The 19,366-nt window shown below is 45.7% G+C and overlaps 1 protein-coding gene across 1 annotated transcript in view; it reads left to right on the top strand.

Annotated features, from left to right (window-relative positions):
• Positions 1-11,763, top strand: part of LOC135807052 (uncharacterized) — a 42,048-nt gene extending 30,285 nt beyond the window's left edge. The window contains exons 7-8 of the mRNA XM_065321135.1: positions 2,204-2,248; positions 11,331-11,763. Of these exons, the coding sequence (XP_065177207.1) occupies positions 2,204-2,248; positions 11,331-11,686 (401 nt within the window). The 3' untranslated portion in view covers positions 11,687-11,763. The remainder of the gene's footprint in view (positions 1-2,203; positions 2,249-11,330) is intronic.
• Positions 11,764-19,366: the final 7,603 nt, after the last annotated feature.

Genomic DNA, 19,366 nt, shown 5'->3' with positions numbered 1-19,366 from the left:
ACGTTTCGCCGTATGGTTCGTGACGGCTCATCAGGTGTGCAATTTGAAACTCGGATGTTGAGCCATAAATAAATGTAAAAGAGAAAAGGACATATGGATACGAGTTAAGAGTAACTCTCCATCACTGTAACATGATACTATATATACAGTCAGAAAGTGCAATAACTAGGCACAAAACTGACAGGGTACTGAGACATTCGACGTCCTGACACCTAACTTCAACACATCTCCGTAGCGCTAACCGACAGCCTTCCAACTTGGAAGGTTCAAGGTTATGGAAAGACCAAAGAGGGGAAGGCAAGCGCAACGAAAACGAGCAAAAGCCACAGTCCCAACGGAACAAAGAATGTCGATTGTTACTGGACGATGACGAGACCAGTACGATATTTGACAAAGCGGTCTAACTACAATTCGAAGCAGCAAAGCAGCACACCACCCAACTTGGGTGGGTCATAAATATCAACGATAAGTAAAGAAAGGGAAGCTTTGCGAAAACGAATTGTACAAGCCGAAAGCCAAACTCCTACAGTACTCCTCATGCATGACATTGTGATGGACTAGTTGACTACAAAACAAGTTGTTTCACACGACGTACGTTTCGCCGTATGGTTCGTGACGGCTCATCAGGTGTGCAATTTGAAACTCGGATGTTGAGCCATAAATAAATGTAAAAGAGAAAAGGACATATGGATACAAGTTAAGAGTAACTCTCCATCACTGTAACATGATACTATATATACAGTCAGAAAGTGCAATAACTAGGCACAAAACTGACAGGGTACTGAGAAATTCGACGTCCTGACACCTAACTTCAACACATCTCCGTAGCGCTAACCGACAGCCTTCCAACTTGGAAGGTTCAAGGTTATGGAAAGACCAAAGAGGGGAAGGCAAGCGCAACGAAAACGAGCAAAAGCCACAGTCCCAACGGAACAAAGAATGTCGATTGTTACTGGACGATGACGAGACCAGTACGATATTTGACAAAATTAAGGAGCATAATTAAGGAGCATATTTAAAAGAGTCGGCGTGGAGAAAGCAATTTTATTAGTGCAATAAAGAGTATAATAGATGCAGAACTCGTTGTTGTCCGGCCATGTCTGCATCTATTATACTCTTTATTGCACTAATAAAGGAGCATAATATGCTCCTTTTTAGGATTCAGACTGAGGTAGGTATAAGCAAGAGTACATAACCCCCCAGAGTGTGCAACGCCGATCCAGCTCTGTGTAGGGTCTTGGTCGAGCGGAATCGGATCTTCTGATGTCATGCGTACACTTCACACCAGCGCAAGGCCGGTCTCGAGGCAGGGCACCATTGTTTTTGATCCAAGAGTACCCGCGACTCCCCGGGTTCCCTTCAGATGTGTACGGTATTATGACGCAAAGGTCCGATTCCGCTCGACCAAGACCCTATGCAGAGCTGGATCAGGCGTTGCACACTCTGGGGGGTTATGTACTCTTGGTATAAGTCGGATATACCCTTCGCTGAAGTGTGTATGGAAAATATACACCATCAAACAAACCTGGGCCTTCGGCCTCGGTTTGTATTTGGTATACACTTCAGCTCAGGGTAAATCCTATACATAATATACATGTACATCGCAATACTGGCTGGCTAAAAATCCTACTCGTTGTGCAAGCTATTGAGTTGTTATTGGAGAAGAATAATCTTCGAAATGCTCGAGTTGTCAACATAATTGCCATTGCATACAGTGCGCGATGCTACCGCCATTGCATACAGTGCGCGATGCCATCGCCATTGCATACAGTGCGCGATGCCATCGCCATTGCATACAGTGCGCGATGCCATCGCCATTGCATACAGTGCGCGATGCCATCGCCTGTTCAAACGTGAAATGCAGCGGTTTCGTACATGTATGACTGCGTCCCCGCTTGCGTGGTGTAAAAGGTCGAAGAGATCCAACTTCTCCATCGCTTCCCGATTTGTTCGGTAGTACGTCTCCGTTCCCGCTCCCGTTCATGGTGTTCAAATTCAACACCACCGCGCATGTTCCGATGATTTCCGTTACTTCTTTCATTGCATTGCATCGAGCCCCATTGAATGTGAACTTTTTTTTTAAATTAAAGACCATGTCCCCCACCAAATGCATGAGATGACTCGTAGCACGAATCCACGCTCAAACAGCTTGAATATCCTTTTCTGACTCACACCTGTGTGTACATGTCTTTCTGTCATACAGAAAACAAAATCAATCACCAGGATCTCGACCTTACGTTTGACGTCGGTAAGTGAAAATACATGTAGTAGTACTTCAAAATACCTGATCATGCGGCTGCCAAGAAACATCTGGTCAATACTGCACTCTATTTGACCTTTGTGGTGGTTATTGTAAGTGGGTTTGATTGAGGGAGGAAATCCTGGGTGCAAATTGAGCCTGTGCGTGATCACACCACAACCGGCTATACATGCAAGCAAGAGAACATAACTGCCAAGGGTGTGCAGCAACTGCCTGTACAACATCTAGTCTGCAGTGCTGCAACAGCAGAACTCCATGGCCATGTGCTGTGCTGCCGGCCATGCTGGAAAACAGTGGAAAGTAACTATCAGAGAGTTGAAACCAAACTGCTGGGGTTGTGTATCTTTATCTATCGTGCACAGGGTGCAAATATTATGTGCACGCCGCTGTACAGTTTTCTCGCGTGACGTGAAGTTCTGCCATGACCGACCTCATAGATTGAAGTTGCACACTATTGGGGGTATTCATGTCGTATGACCTACAGACAGGACACCACCTCCAAATTACGACCACGAAAGAACGAGATGATGGGGCGCTCTGGCGGTACTTTACGGTACATCAGTATCCATCAGAGACCAGTCTTGCACCTGCTATGTGGTTCGGCAATATCCAGTTGCATTTTAAGTGTTAGCGCAGCGAGTACACCTGTACTCTTGGGGTATAGTAATTTTCCTGTGTGTTAGCCACACGGGAGTCTAAGCCGTACCCCCTTTCCGGGTCCAAAATTCGTATTTTTGTTGAACCGCTGAAGTTCTACAACAGTTGCCTAGTTTGTCCTTCACTCAGAACTGACAACATGTCACTGAGAAGCTTCACACTAGTACAATAATGGATTGCAGTACATGACAAGTGGTTGAATGACACCCGGTGACACCGTTCTATGAACAAAGTGACAGTACATGACAAGTGGTTGAATGACACCATACCGTTCTATGCATGAAGTGACAGTACATGACAAGTGGTTGAATGACACCATACCGTTCTGTGCACGAAGTGACAGTACATGACAAGTGGTTGAATGACACCATACCGTTCTATGCATGAAGTGACAGTACATGACAAGTGGTTGAATGACACCATACCGTTCTATGCATGAAGTGACAGTACATGACAAGTGGTTGAATGACACCATACCGTTCTATGCATGAAGTGACAGTACATGACAAGTGGTTGAATGACACCATACCGTTCTATGCATGAAGTGACAGTACATGACAAGTGGTTGAACCATACCGTTCTATGCATGAAGTGACAGTACATGACAAGTGGTTGAATGACACCATACCGTTCTATGCACGAAGTGACAGTACATGACAAGTGGTTGAATGACACCACACCGTTCTATGCATGAAGTGACAGTACATGACAAGTGGTTGAATGACACCATACCGTTCTATGCATGAAGTGACAGTACATGACAAGTTGTTGAATGACACCATACCGTTCTATGCATGAAGTACAGTACATGACAAGTGGTTGAATGACACCATACCGTTCTATGCATGAAGTGACAGTACATGACAAGTGGTTGAGTGACACCATACGGTTCTATGCATGAAGTGACAGTACATGACAAGTGGTTGAATGACACCATACCGTTCTATGCATGAAGTGACAGTACATGACAAGTTGTTGAATGACACCATACCGTTCTATGTGTTGTAACTGCCTTTCTCTACCTGCCCCCAGTCCCGTGCCATCTCCACACTTATACAAAGGGACGATGATAACTACATTTAGAAGACTATATTTGTGACAAGACGACTGAAAACACAACTAGACATGACGAACTGAAGACGAAGACATCATGAACTCAAGACGAAGACATCATGAACTCAAGACGAAGACCGCTTTTCATACCACAGCAACACGCGCATGCACCAACATGACGTACACACGACGTACACAAAATAACGTACTACAACATAACTCCCTAAAACAGAGTAAAAAAGAGGAAAAGATCACACAAATCACTCAATTATACCACACCAGTCACACCCATAAATAAAACACCTCTGCCTGCACTGCAGATTATTAAAAACTCTGTCCGCCCACCCAGAACACCAGCCACGATCGCTGTCACACGTGTAGGAACTGATAACCTCAAAAACTCTAAACTACTTCACTCAACACACCACCTCACGATCACGCAAAAATTCTAAAATGTGAGAGCACAAATCATAGGAATAACAAAAAGAACAAAATCCACTGGCTCTGTGGGGGCCTCTAGTTATCCTCATAGAAGAGCAAATCAAAAAGCGAACAGAACACACGCGCTGTGCGGGTGCCTCTTTACCCTCGAGGAGAGCAAATAATAAAGAACAAAATGTTGGGAGAACAGAAAATACAAAACTCACATACTCCTCACGTTCACAACAACACACGTACCCTCTCACCAACGAAACTCCTCACGCCGTCTGCCATGTCGTCCGCCATCTCAAGGAGCGCTGCTCAGCGTCTACATCCTCACACTGCAGCCTTCACCTTCCATCCTTCTTTCCTGTTTCAGTTTTTCTTCTGGGCACAGTTTTACGTTTGTGTCCGGGACCATCCGTCCTTCTTCTTCTTCTTTTTTTTTGCTTTTTCTTCTGGGCACAGTTTTACGTCGTGTCCGGGACCACCAGTGACGACAACTGACAAGAGACGGGAGAGACGAATGATGAAGGACGATGACGACGGACGAACTTCTTGAAAACGGACGAAACTGTGACGATAGGACGACTGGAGATGACATCGGAAACTGGGAGCGAAGGCCACGCAGGACGAATCCAGAAGTTGAAGTTTACAACAATTTCCATTACCGCTGCCACCAATGTTGTAACTGCCTTTCTCTACCTGCCCCCAGTCCCGTGCCATCTCCACACTTATACAAAGGGACGACGATAACTACATTTAGAAGACTATATTTGTGACAAGACGACTGAAAACACAACTAGACATGACGAACTGAAGACGAAGACATCATGAACTCAAGACGAAGACCGCTTTTCATACCACAGCAACACGCGCATGCACCAACATGACGTACACACGACGTACACAAAATAACGTACTACAACATATGCATAAAGTGACAGTACATGACAAGTTGTTGAATGACACCATACCGTTCTATGCATGAAGTGACAGTACATGACAAGTGGTTGAATGACACCATACCGTTCTATGCATAAAGTGACAGTACATGGCAAGTGGTTGAGTGACACCATACCGTTCTATGCACGAAGTGACAGTACATGACAAGTGGTTGAATGACACCATACCGTTCTATGCATAAAGTGACAGTACATGACAAGTGGTTGAATGACACCATACCGTTCTATGCATAAAGTGACAGTACATGACAAGTGGTTGAATGACACCATACCGTTCTATGCATGAAGTGACAGTACATGACAAGTGGTTGAATGACACCATACCGTTCTATGCATGAAGTACAGTACATGACAAGTGGTTGAATGACACCATACCGTTCTATGCATGAAGTGACAGTACATGACAAGTGGTTGAATGACACCATACCGTTCTATGCATGAAGTGACAGTACATGACAAGTGGTTGAATGACACCATACCGTTCTATGCATGAAGTGACAGTACATGACAAGTGGTTGAATGACACCATACCGTTCTATGCATGAAGTGACAGTACATGACAAGTGGTTGAATGACACCATACCGTTCTATGCATGAAGTGACAGTACATGTATACAGTAAGACCGGGTATAAACAACCTCAGCTTTTAGCCATCGCCTGCTTTTAACGATCGTTTTTACAAGCACGGACAGTTCTACGCAGAAACTGCACCGGTTACAGCGGCCACCTGCCTTGCGCGACCAGCGTCCGACGTTTAATGTACCACTTGCCGTATTGGACCTGCACATAGCGACTAAAACTAGCCAAAAGTGCCATCTTGGCTGGCAGGGCTGACTGCAACACTGCAGGGTTGACGTTCGCTCTGAAGCAAGTGCATGCAGTCAACAGAAGTGACAGAGCAGGTTAAGGATGCACTGCATGTACTTGAGAAGTCGAGTGAGGCGTGCTTTGCCTGCACGAAAGTATTCTATGCTCCACACCTGTCAATATGAGTACATGGAAGTGCAATCATGCACATGTATGTACACAATTTGATATGCCACGAATGTATGGGACCTGGCTCTAAAGACCACCCGGCTTTAGCGACCGGTTTTGCAGAGCCGCAGGGGCAATTTTTGAATTTTATGTGTTAAAGTGCAACGGCTAATGCCCCAGAACATACGGTAAGAGTGGGCTGCTACGAGCCATCCGAGGGGCATGCTCTGGATAATGGTGGCAAGTACCAATCACCTGCTCACAGTTTGATATATTGGACGTGATGTACTGTGTAGGTCTGATGGACTGATGGTGCAGTAGCATGAATTAACCTAAAGAAACGTACTCTGGTCTATAGTCCTGGGCCATTTTTCTACAAAGCCGCTGTAGTTTTTGTTGCCTTTTTTAAACTTCTGAACGGCCTGTCTAAAAAGTAAGAAGTCATGTGAGGGCTGCAAATTCAAATTTTACTCAAACGTCACAATAATCACAACACGTGACAATCTGACTTTCAATTCTAGGGACAAGCGAATACCCGAGGCTTCTTTAGTTAGACACTTGACATTTTTGATTTTGATTGGATTTTATTTATAGTGGTGACTATAACAGACAATTGCCTAATAACAATAGACCCACTCGAGGGAAAGATGTAAAAAGATAAGAATAATTAATATAATAGACTATTGGATAGGTGATCATGTCCGCGATAGAACGAATGGTTGAGGCAACAGAAGATGGGCGCCCAACTTTTGCATAAATTTTGCATAGCTGAAAGTCATAAGTACTAGCGTGAAAAAGCAAGGCATTGGGGTGACAGTTTCTTAAAACGGGCGGAGTTATCCACACAGCGAGCTAGAGGGTGTAAATCATTCCACAGCTTAGCACATTGGAAGGAAGCGCCATGACGGGCAAAGGCAGTTCTGAGCATGGGCAACTTAAGAGTGCGTGATATAAGGCTGTGCGTTGCAAGACCATTATTTCAGCGCTCGAACATTTGACTTAATGTGACACTACAGTGGCCTTCCAAACAGCGCCACGTCAAATACAGTAATTTCTTGCAATACATGGATGCCAAACGATCTAGACCAAGTCTCGCAAATAAAGGACTTGATGGACTACAAAAACCAGTATCGTACACGGAACGCAAAGCTCGCTTTAGCATTCGTTCAAGCCTCCCTAACTGGGTTAAGGAAAGGCCAGCAGAAAAACAATTTGATGCATATAGAAAATCTGGCAACACTAGGCACTTTACAAAGGTTTCTTGGCAAGTCAGCGGAATATTGTGTCGATTTCAGAACATAATGCCAATTTCACTGGCAAGTTTGGTGACCATAGACTCAACTTGGGTCCTCCAAGAAAGATCCTGGTCCAAATGTTTTCCAAGGTACTTTGCAGATGTCACTTTCTTGAGCTGCACTCCATGACAGTAGACTGCAAATTGGTGGTCAGTAATATGTGGCGTAGACAGGAAGAGCACTTATGTCTTCCGGGCATTTAGAATTAAATTGCGGTTTGACAGCCAGGTACTAATGGCTGAGACAGCTGCAGACAGGGAGTTGCTAAGCATATTCTTCTGCGTACCGCAAACATACAATAGAATATCGTCAGCAAATTGAATAACTTTCACACAAAACTCGGAGACAATGGACTGGATCGAACGAACATAGAGTACAAAAAGCAGCGGACCAAGAACAGAGCCCTGGGGAACGCCACGCATGCAGGGGAAAGGAGAGCTATAGTTCTCAGCAATGTGCACTATTTGGCAACGATTGAACAAATAGTCGGCAAACCAAACTAATGCTGAACCAGATATGCCAAGCTCAAACATATCATTAATGAGCACTTGGTGCCTGACCTTGTCAAATGCTTTGGACATATCCACGAGCACAGCAGCAGTAATTTGTCCGGCATCGCGAGCGCGAACAAACGTGTCCGTGACGAAAACTAGAGCGTCTTCCGTTGAATGTTGATGTCTAAAGCCAAACTGACAAGGAGGGTACAAATTCTCCTTGTCCAGAAATGAGGATAGTTGTCTATGGACAATTCGTTCTAACAGCTTCGACACAATTGGCAGGAGAGACACAGGGCGATAATTTCCCGGATCTTGAGGATTACCAGCCTTGAATACCGGCATGACATGTGCCAACTTCATGCCGTTTGGCACAGAACCAACAGTAAGAGATGCATTAAATATCAATGTTAAGGAGGAGCTAGCAAATCAGCGCAGGACTTCAGAAGCCTGAAATGCGGGTATTCCATCACTGCCTGTCGCTTTGCTGGTGTCCAAGGAGCCCAACAGTTTCTACACACAACCTATTGACACCGAACTGAAGGATGTAAAACCCTAGGTCCCACTGGGCCCTGTGGAAGACACAGTTCAGGTGCTCGTCGTTGATCACTGACGACATCAGCAAATACACACCCGATGTTGCTTGCAGAGCATTGTGGAACAGATTGAACACGTTGTCTTCCAGATAACTTGTTCAAATCCTTCCACGTCACAAGTTTCCTGGAATTACCTTGAACAATGGTGAACTTCGACTGGAAAAATTCGTCTTCAATTCACGGTTCATACGAGTCACTATACGCCTGGCTTCTTTAAACACATCATAATCAGTCTGGCACTTAGATTGCAGCCATTTCCGATGAGCGTGGTTCCGCCTTCGTATCAACAGGAGCAAATTTTCATTGACCCATGGTGAATGCTTTCTTGGTCGGGAGGACGCGTGGCGCAATGGAGAATGAGCATCAAGAATGGGCACGACCTTAGTCAGCCACTGTTGCCACATGTCGTCGCAGGACCCACGCAGGTCACAGAGGTTGGCGCAAGAAATATCCATACGAAGTGATGCCAAGTCCATTCTCTTGAAGTTTCGATAAAGTCGCTGAGAAGGCAATGCTGCCGGCACTGGTTTAACACAAATCTTGGTTGCAATAGCACAGTGGTCGCTGAACGGAACTGGACACATTTCAGGCGGGGATATGACTTGAGCTGTACTATAGACAAGATCTGATAGAGTGCAGCTCCCTTGCAGCGTTATTCGTGTTGGGGAATTTACAAGTTGATGCAGGCCTAAGCTGGTTGTGATATCATGCAAAGAGGCATGCTGGGATGAGGGAGATTGACTGGCCAGATCAACATTAAAGTCACCACAAAGCAGAATATTCTTGGCTTCTCCCGATGCCTTGTGTAACATAGCCTCGAAAGTCTGCCAGTAAGCTAGTGACTGACTCGGTGTGCGGTAGATACACCCGACAAGAATAGGTTGTGGGTGAGCTTTGATCTCTACCCAAATGCATTCAACGCCATCGGCTGTTAAGTGACTAAACAGTGAGTTATTAAAGCATACAAACATACACCACCTCCGGGTTTGTCGTGCCTGTCAAGCCGAAATAAAGTATAGTTTGCGATTGACATCTCCAACGACGGAACGGAGTTGTTGAGCCACGTTTCACATACAGCAGCAATGTCAGTTTTTGTGTCCGATATCAATTGGGACAAGTCAGTAAGTTTATTACGTAGACTGCAAATATTCAGGGACAGTGTCCGTATACATCCAGGGTAGAACGGGGTTGCACCTGGGTTCATTTTACTACTACGAGTACTAGCCATGGTTAATCCTCAGTACTTTGTTCCTTCGGCGGCATGGACGCCTCGTCATGGAAGCGCCACTTTCTGACTGTGTGGCCGATGGTGGCAGGCCAAAACGCAGGCGTGAGTACAGCGTTGACGACATCGGCCGGAATGGTAACTTTTGCGTATGTTGTGCCGAAATAACGATTTGTGGCAATTGAACAGCGGATGATGTCAATGTTACGATCTGCACAGTACCTGACAATAGATTGCGCCTCGCAGCCAACTTAAACATTTCCTACATGCAGCACTGCAAGGCGCTTGCGTTCTACTCCACTTAGAACCCCTGGTGCTGCTGTTACAGTCACCTCATTCACATACTTATACCGATGTGACAGATGAACGTGGTTCAGTACTACCAGGAGCACTTGTACCTGGATGTGAGGATGAGCCACTCGATGCACGTGGGCAGTTTGGGCGTCGTGGACCTTGGGTCATGAAAAGTCCATGGAACTGTGGACTATTCTATTTTGCATACTGTCGCACAGCACAGTCTTGGGACTAGCTGGCTTAGAGGTGACAGCATTGCGAATGACCCAGGATCCCCAAGGTCTGTTCCCACTGCCCAGGACTCGCGGCACTGACTTACGCTGCTATCTGGTGTTTACGAGGTGTTTGTCGCGCTGGAAACGGAGCGTCTCTGTAAGTGTGTATCCCTGGTGATGGTTGGACCTGGAGTGCACTATATAAGTGGTGCTCTTCAGGGACAATCTTCCTCAGCCTACTCAAGCTCAACTGATGAGGGGTGAATTCCCTCAAACAGTGGGCATTGAGCAGGGAGTGGTGCCTTCTGCAGGTTTGCCGAGTCGAAAGTTAGATGGACTTCTCGAAGTTCTCGTGTGCTCTGGATGCCAGTCGTGAGTCAGTCAAGTGACCAGCCAGATCGGCAGAAAGCACGAGCTCCAGTGTGGGGAACAACCAACTTTCCTACTAAAACTACATTTCATTCATAAAAAGATGCTCATCTTGCTTTTGACTATAGGTGGGTTAAACTTTTAGTGAGTTTGGATGTTTTGCAATCCCTATGGAGTGTTCTCCCAATTATGTTTCTGAAGTCTATTTCTCCAAGGAAGCCGTAACAAGAATATAATTTCGCCCAGGGTTTGCCCAAAAAGCACTGAATTCGGAAAAAACCTTGATACAGTAAATCTAGCCCGTTTTACTCCACTTGCAACAGTTCATTGTGGGACTGTCCGCTTCGAACCCAAGTTGAGGTAACTTCTTTGAATTTTCAATTGCCGCAGCACTGCACCTTGTAGGATAGAATCACCAAAATGACTTAATACGGAAGCTCGCCAGAGCCAGAGACGAACTTTCATGAATGGTGGACTGCTGTTCTAAATCTTGATTTGTTGTCACTGTGCAGATTTCCAATGCTCTGAAGACCAGACCATCCACTACTTGTATAATGATCCAGGGCAAATAGGGAAAATAGGTCGCAATAGAGCTCAGGTCCAGGAGGAATGCGAGAAGAGGGCGACTGAGGTGCCAGGTATACGTTATAAGCAGTGCATGTTACGGTTGGTTAAGTACCTGGCCAGTGGACTTGGTTGCGAGTATAGTAACGACTTGTTCACGTGCGTCGAACGTCTGGAGCTGTCACTTCATCGGCCAGTAGCCTGGATTGGATCCTACCCTACGGCCACAACGTCCCTTACCACAGACGGGCGAGCATACCCTGTTAGCGATTTCCTTGGTATAACTATTTGTGTGCCGCTCTGAGTGGAAGCCGATTTTTTTGGCATGTAATTCAGTTGCCGATTCTGAACGCGCTTCTTTGTGCTATTATTATTATTATTATTATTTTATACAAAAGAGAAAGACCAAGGAACTACAAGTTACGCTATACTATCCACTAACACCACCAGTTACTAAACAATCAGCTCATGCGATAACATTGCACGACACTGACCGACGGTACTGACGTTCTACAACTAACTGGCTAACAGCTCTAGCACATCTTGGATGCGCACTCCAACAGCCTTCCAACTTGGAAGGTTCCAAGTTATAGAAATAACATAAGGAGCATCCAAGATGTGCTAGAGCTGTTAGCCAGTTAGTTGTAGAACGTCAGTACCGTCGGTCAGTGTCGTGCAATGTTATCGCGTGAGCTGATTGTTTAGTAACTGGTGGTGTTAGTGGACAGTATAGCGTAACTTGTAGTTCCTTGGTCTTTCTCTTTTGTATAAATTAAACCTTGGCTCTCTATCTTAGTCCATTCCTGCACACCTGATGAGCCGTCTTTATCTATACGGCGAAACGATCGTCATGTGAAACTGCTGCTTGTTGTTGTTATTATTATTATTATTATTATTATTATTATTATTATTATTATTATTATTATACGCACGTCCGCGTTTACGTCAACAGTAAGTCCACATATTCGCATGTGCCAGAAGACAGGCAGAGTGGGCACGGAGGAAAACAAAAATAAATAAAAGTAAAAAATAAATGTAAGACAGCAGGCGATAGGCACATAACTCATGTTCGATGATACGATGCTGCTTGTTACCGCTGCTTATTGTCCATCTAAGGGGCCTTTTATGCAACTCCAGCCCGGGCTGGAGCGAGCGGGCCAGCCCGCCAAGGGTGTTTACATGTGCAAGGCCGGGCTGGTCGCCAGCCCGCAGTGAGTTTATATGCGCTGAGCACACGCCAGCCCGTTGTGAGTATGCAGCAAACACACTACCTACTACTACTGTAATGCGCTGCCCCGGGCTGAGACGCAGGACTGCAAGCCATACTCAGGTTATAAACATAAAAACTTTTTTTCTTACACAATGTATATCTTCTGCTGATTTCTTTTCGCGCTGTGGCACATGTTTGGTGTGTTGTATCACCTCGTTTCTTTTTCCTGTTTTTCACATTTTTAGCTGTCCATATCAAAGTATTTTGCAAGTAGTTCCCCTTCCATTTTAATGTAAATCATGCATGTCGACAAATAAACAGTGCTCATTGCACGTCCTTCTTGTTGCTGTACAAAAAGCTTCCAAGATTTTCAAGACAATATCGGGAATCCTCTTCATAACTTCCCTCAAGAGGTAAAAGTACCTATTTTGTAGTATGAACGCAGTGTCGATACCATAATAATACAACTCTGGCGCGGGCTGCGGGTCTAGTAGTAGTAGCAAGAGGGGGTTATGTACTCTTGGTAGTAGTAGTAGTAGAATTTATTATTTTACTAGGGAACTCCCAACAGGCGTTGCCTTTTTACTGGGAACCCTAGGAATGACTTGGTGCTTGTGACAAATGCAGAAAGGGGCTTAGCTTGACGACATCCAGGTGGAAGCATGCTCCATCTGTCTGCTGCCAAAAATGAAATAGCATTCAGGCCGTAAGGCCGATTCCACACTACGCCGAAAGTGGCTTTGCCTTGAAGGCATAAAGTGGCTTATAAAGTGAAGCTGCATTCACACCTACAAGTGTCGATCACGGGACTTTACTTTGAAGGTTAGACTGTGAGGCTTTCCTGTGCTTGATCTAGCAACGGCGGTAGTACAGTGGAGAGGCTCTTTGTTGGGCCAAATCCTCGAATATCACCCATTTTCGCGTGCCCAATCTTGAAATTAATTTGACCACGCTAGCGCGCGCTGTGTAGGCGGATTCCAGATCATAGGTCGAATATTTGTCAACCTCGCCAACAGGCATTCCGGTGGCAGTTTTCGTTGTGTGTGTCTCGTACAGTCCTTTCGCCTTCGTTTTAATGTTGTCGATTTTGGAATGGACGATCGACGCAGTATAGATTGCCTCCTCCCGGAGCTGTTCAGCAAACAAATTCAGCTTGATGGCGATTTCCTCCGGCGTAGCTCCTGCGAACTGTACCGCCCGGAGGTCGCCTCAAATGTCCGCTCCAAAGCTCGATCAGCTTGCCCTCAAGCTCCTGGCTAAACATGACCCTAGGCATTGTTGACAGCTCACAACTCACCACAACTGAAAGATACGACAGGGAACACATTCGGAAAAAATCGAAAGGCTGAAGAAAAGTCAGAAAAGTGTTCTGAAAAGGTAAAAAGTTGCCTTGAAAGAGGGTGCAGCCGGTGCTGGTGTTGCTTTGTAGACAACAAGCACTTTTCACTTTCGCGCGTTTCTCAAAGTGATCGCCATGGCAACTTGCCTGAAAAGTGCCTGAAAAATGGTCCATCCTCAAAGATCAAGCGTTCCATCGAGACTTACACTGATTTTTGCGATCTTTTTCTTGAGAACGATTCTCACCCTGAAATGACTTTCAGGCGACTGACGTGAAAGAACACTCATGACACCCACCTCGTCGAATGGAGCATGCATTGTTTGTGGTGTATGGGTGCAGGAAGGTGGTATGTTCGCGAGGTGCATATCGAAAATTATCCGAAAGACTTTGGGATGGTGCCATTCGGCCGTGAACATTTGAATTTTTCGTACGATTCGGAGCAGTTGGCGAAAACGAGCCAGTAACCTGAAAGGAGGGCGTGAACAGGTGTAATTTTCGGTAGTGTGGTTGCCCTCGACCCTGCTCTCGGACATTCGAGTAGTGGTTATGGCAAATCGATGGTGCTCCAGGTTTTCAGACGCATTTCTTCACCATACTCAATTCCGCAGATACACCTGTACACAGAAAGCACACAAGAGTTCAAACTAACTCCACTGTATAGGGCTTGAAAGTGATGACGTCGAAAACGGCCAGGGAGTACTAAGTTGACATCAGATTTCTATTTTGGATCCACTAAGGTGTGACTTTGCTATTGCCTCAGTATGTGGGTGCATAGCAACCCACTCATGTCGTATGCAGGGGTGACTTTTACTTCGCCGCCAGTTGTAACCCTGCCCCCAGTAGCCAAATCAGTCAGTTTCACTGGTTACATCACCTTGCTGAGAGTAAGACGGCTTGAAATGTTCTTGGATCCATACAAAAACAGGATCCAAGTGGATCCAATTTTTGAATTTTTGAAATTGTTGCTATGCTGTGACGTAGCACTTTCAAGCCCTATTCAGTTCAGGTGTTTTCCACACATCCAAACACTCCTGGGATCAGGAAAGTGGACAATACGCTTGAGTATAGACGTGCCGCAGTGCGAACACGCCCATGCGCCACTCCTGCACACCCGTGTCGCACATCACATACTGGCCATGTCACGGTGCCGCAGACGTAATGGGTGTGCCCCACACGCGTGCGTAGCACACGTTTGAATCCTACATGCACAAGTGGAGCACAAACATGCCAAACCTCCGTGCTGCAGATGCACGCACACACAGTTCGTACATGCCGGACACTTCGCAAGTTCGCATACATCACATGCGCGTGCCACACCGTCGGAGGAATACAAACAAGCACGGGTACGCACCAACAAAGGCTAGCCAGGTTCGCACTCGGTTTCCCTATCAACACTAATCTCTGACTAGAACAGTGCAGTAGCAATAGCCGAAACAGAGAACGCAACACGGGTGGCAGAGCAAGTGACACACAGCATAAACAAGACAAACGTACGTTGTACATTCACAAACTTAAAGGATGTATGCATGTACAGTCAACTTCGCTAATAACGATTGCGGATATAACGACAATTCGCGGATAATGACAGAATTTCCATTCCCTGAGCAAAGTCCATTCTACCTGTATACATGTACATGTACATAATTATAATGAGACTTAGGGTATAAGGACACTTCGCCAAAATGGATACTTTTCTGATGCCCCGCCGGGGGTCGTTATACGCAAAGTAGTTGGCTGTATGTGATTGCATTGATATGCTTTGGGTTTCTTTCCTCAAAGGAGAAGTGACACGTGCATGGTATATGCATAGACCGTTGAAGTTCGTGTGAATGCATTAGACGCACACAACACGTACACGGCACTTTATATCTTTCAAAAAACCCGTATACATGAGCATGCGTGCGCGCGTGTGTGTGTGCGGGGGTGACATGTACGTGTGAAGAGCAGAAACCAGTGCTGATAACGCAGGCGAAGCAGAGAGGAACGCGAAGAGGACAATCACCTCTAATCTTCTACAAAATTTGTATGTGTCATTTAATTAATAACACATAGCATCATAAGCAGAAAACGAGATATTGTGAGCACGACAGACAGACTCTCTCTCTCTCTCTCTCTCTCTCTCTCTCATACACATACACCACACACACACACACACACACACACACACACACACACACACACACACACACACACACACACACACACACACACACACACACCACGAGACCATAAATCTGAAACGGCATGCGTTTGACTTGCTTTAGAAGGCCACGAGTTAGGTGATCCACATCAAGGCAATACGCACCACCAGGCCAGCTACATGTACATGTACCGATATCTCATACTAGACAGCGACTCAGGGGACGCAGCACACATACTACACACAAGAGCGCGTACAACGGCAACGTTCTCCTTACGCTTACAGTCGTCGAACACACCGAGAGACACAGAGGAACACAAACTAGGGTCTACAGTGTACGTACATACATGTGCATGTACTGTAAGTTATACACAGCTGTGCATTTGCGTGTTTTCATGCCCACTTGAAATGGCCGGTTTATGTATACGGCATGTATGGTTTATGTTGTTTGAGTACCTCCACTTTGAAGGTCGAAGTTGGATTATACAGGGCGTGAACAGGTGAGATTTTTATGTCCAGTAGTTAATTACCCTTACCTTAGCCCACCAAAGAAATCGGAATAATCAAACTCGATGGTGCTCCAACTTCCTTTCGACGTAGAAAACTCGTTGTTTGAACATCTAAATTTCATATCCACTGATTTCGATGTGGAAAACGTTTCCTGATCGCCATGAAAAAATTCCCTGCCGAGACACACCATAACAAGCTCCAATTTCACAAACAGTGGCCACAAACGGTTGCTCGTCATGAAGGTGGTTCGACACTTTCGACCAAATTCATTCACTTCCGTATTCAGTTGACAATTATTTTTGCCGTCATCAAGACTTATTTGGGCCCAAAAGTGCAAAAATCAGTGTTAGGGCCTGGTCAGACTGCGGCAAATTTTGGTTGCCTGACGAAAACAGAACAGCGTCCAGAATTTGAATCGCGATCACACTACACATGTGGGGAGAGTGAAAATTCAAACTTCATTTCGAGCGTCAAGTGGTAATCTCCACGAACGACGTCAAATTCCTTCACCTTGGGGATCGCCAACACCTTCAGTGCAATCCTTGCAACTATCCTTATGAGTTTTGTTGTTGTCCGTGGCCAATTAGCTCTTCGATATCGAGATGAAAAAATCAGTGATTATCAGCGGCAATGGCGTATCAGCGTCAAATCCTGTTTGGAGCGGAAAAGCGTGGTCCGTTCTTGCTTTTTTTTTGGAGCGTCAACTCTCGCTTTTGCCGCTCTGGCGGCAAGTTACTATGGAGATTCGGATTATAATCCTAGGATTATTTCGATTTTGCCGCAGTCTGACCAGGCCCTTAGGGCCGATTCCCACTACGGTACCGTGAGTGCCGTGCCGTGAGTACCCATGGTGATTTGCTCACGTGAGGGGCAGTTTTGGCGCGAGTTCATTCCGTGGCTCCTGCCGTACCGCGCCGTGGACATTCCGGTGCCGAGGGTCTCTGGGGGGTGGAAATGGCATGCCGTGGTATTCCGTGAGGTCGAATGCAGTGAGTAGTAGGTATTTTACTACTCCCTGAAAGGAAGTTTTTTCTTTCTTTTGTATTTGTGGTACGAAGTTTTTTCTTGGCTTTTGGCTTTTCGATTGGTTGATTCTTGAGCTTTCTCCAGTCATCTCCCCCGCTATTTTCCCTCAGGACCAAAGTCAGAAATTGATAAAAATGGTGATCCGGCCTGCCGACGGAATGCACGGAATGATTGGGCGCAGGTGTAAATCACTCTCAGCTTCAAGCTCGTACCGTGGAGTACACGTGACCTACCCAAATCGTCGGCACGGCACTCACGGTACCGTAGTGGGAATCGGCCCTTAGGGCCTGGTCAGACTGCGGCAAAGGGCCTGGTCAGACTGCGGCAAATTTTGGTTGCCTGACGAAAACAGAACAGCGTCCAGAATTTGAATCGCGGTCACACTACACATGTCGGGAGAGTGAAAATTCAAACTTCATTTCGAGCGTCAAGTGGTAATCTCCACGAACGACGTCAAATTCCTTCACCTTGGGGATCGCCAACACCTTCAGTGCAATCCTTGCAACCATCCTTATGAGTTTTGTTGTTGTCCGTGGCCAATTAGCTCCTCGATATCGAGATGAAAAAATCAGTGATTATCAGCGTCAATGGCGTATCAGCGTCAAATCCTGTTTGGAGCGGAAAAGCGTGGTCCGTTCTTGCTTTTTTTTTGGAGCGTCAACTCTCGCTTTTGCCGCTCTGGCGGCAAGTTACTATGGAGATTCGGATTATAATCCTAGGATTATTTCGATTTTGCCGCAGTCTGACCAGGCCCAAAATCGAAATAATCCTAGGATTATAATCCGAATCTCCATAGTAACTTGCCGCCAGAGCGGCAAAAGCGAGAGTTGACGCTCCAAAAAAAAAGCAAGAACGGGCCACGCTTTTCCGCTCCAAACAGGATTTGACGCTGATACGCCATTGACGCTGATAATCACTGATTTTTTCATCTCGATATCGAGGAGCTAATTGGCCACGGACAACAACAAAACTCATAAGGATGGTTTCAAGGATTGCACTGAAGGTGTTGGCGATCCCAAGGTGAAGGAATTTGACGTCGTTCGTGGAGATTACCACTTGACGCTCGAAATGAAGTTTGAATTTTCATTCTCCCCACATGTGTAGTGTGATCGCGATTCAAATTCTGGACGCTGTTCTTTTTTCGTCAGGCAACCAAAAGTTGCCGCAGTCTGACCAGGCCCTAAGGGTGCGTTCTTAAATCCTCTCGGAAAAGTTGGAGACTCTCCGAAAAGTTCGAGAACTGTTCTTATATCCTCTCCGACTTTTAGGAGGCTCTCCAAAGCTCTCCAAGCTCTCCAAGCTTCAGAGGTGGTTGAAACTAATTCCCGCGGTTAGGGATCAGCGCATGCGAACTACGACTAAAAGCCACGTGTTCAGCATGAGTGGCATGAGTGGACGCATTTCCCTTTTCGCATACGCACATACATTCATCACCCAAGATCGCGGCCCCTTTGACGCTTCATTTTGCTTGACATGTGGAAAATATCTCGGAATTCTTCGAGACCCGTTCTTGAGTAATCCCAGTTTCTTCGACTTCTCTTTTCTTCTTCTTCTAGAAGCCAGAGAATATAAGAACGCACCCTAAGTCTCGATTAGTGGGAGAGATCTGTTTTTTGCACGCTTGATGATGGACTGTGAGTGCTTTTCGTGACGATTCTCGAATTTCACTCGAATATTCGATTTGCTGATGCTCCGTATTATAATTATTTTAAATTAAACTTTTAAAATTATTATTTTATTTGCTAAAAAAAAACATGAG

Source organism: Sycon ciliatum, chromosome 1 (assembly GCF_964019385.1).
Source record: "Sycon ciliatum chromosome 1, ocSycCili1.1, whole genome shotgun sequence".
In the NCBI taxonomy this organism is placed as follows: domain Eukaryota; kingdom Metazoa; phylum Porifera; class Calcarea; order Leucosolenida; family Sycettidae; genus Sycon; species Sycon ciliatum.
This window is presented reverse-complemented; position numbering and strand designations above follow the sequence as displayed.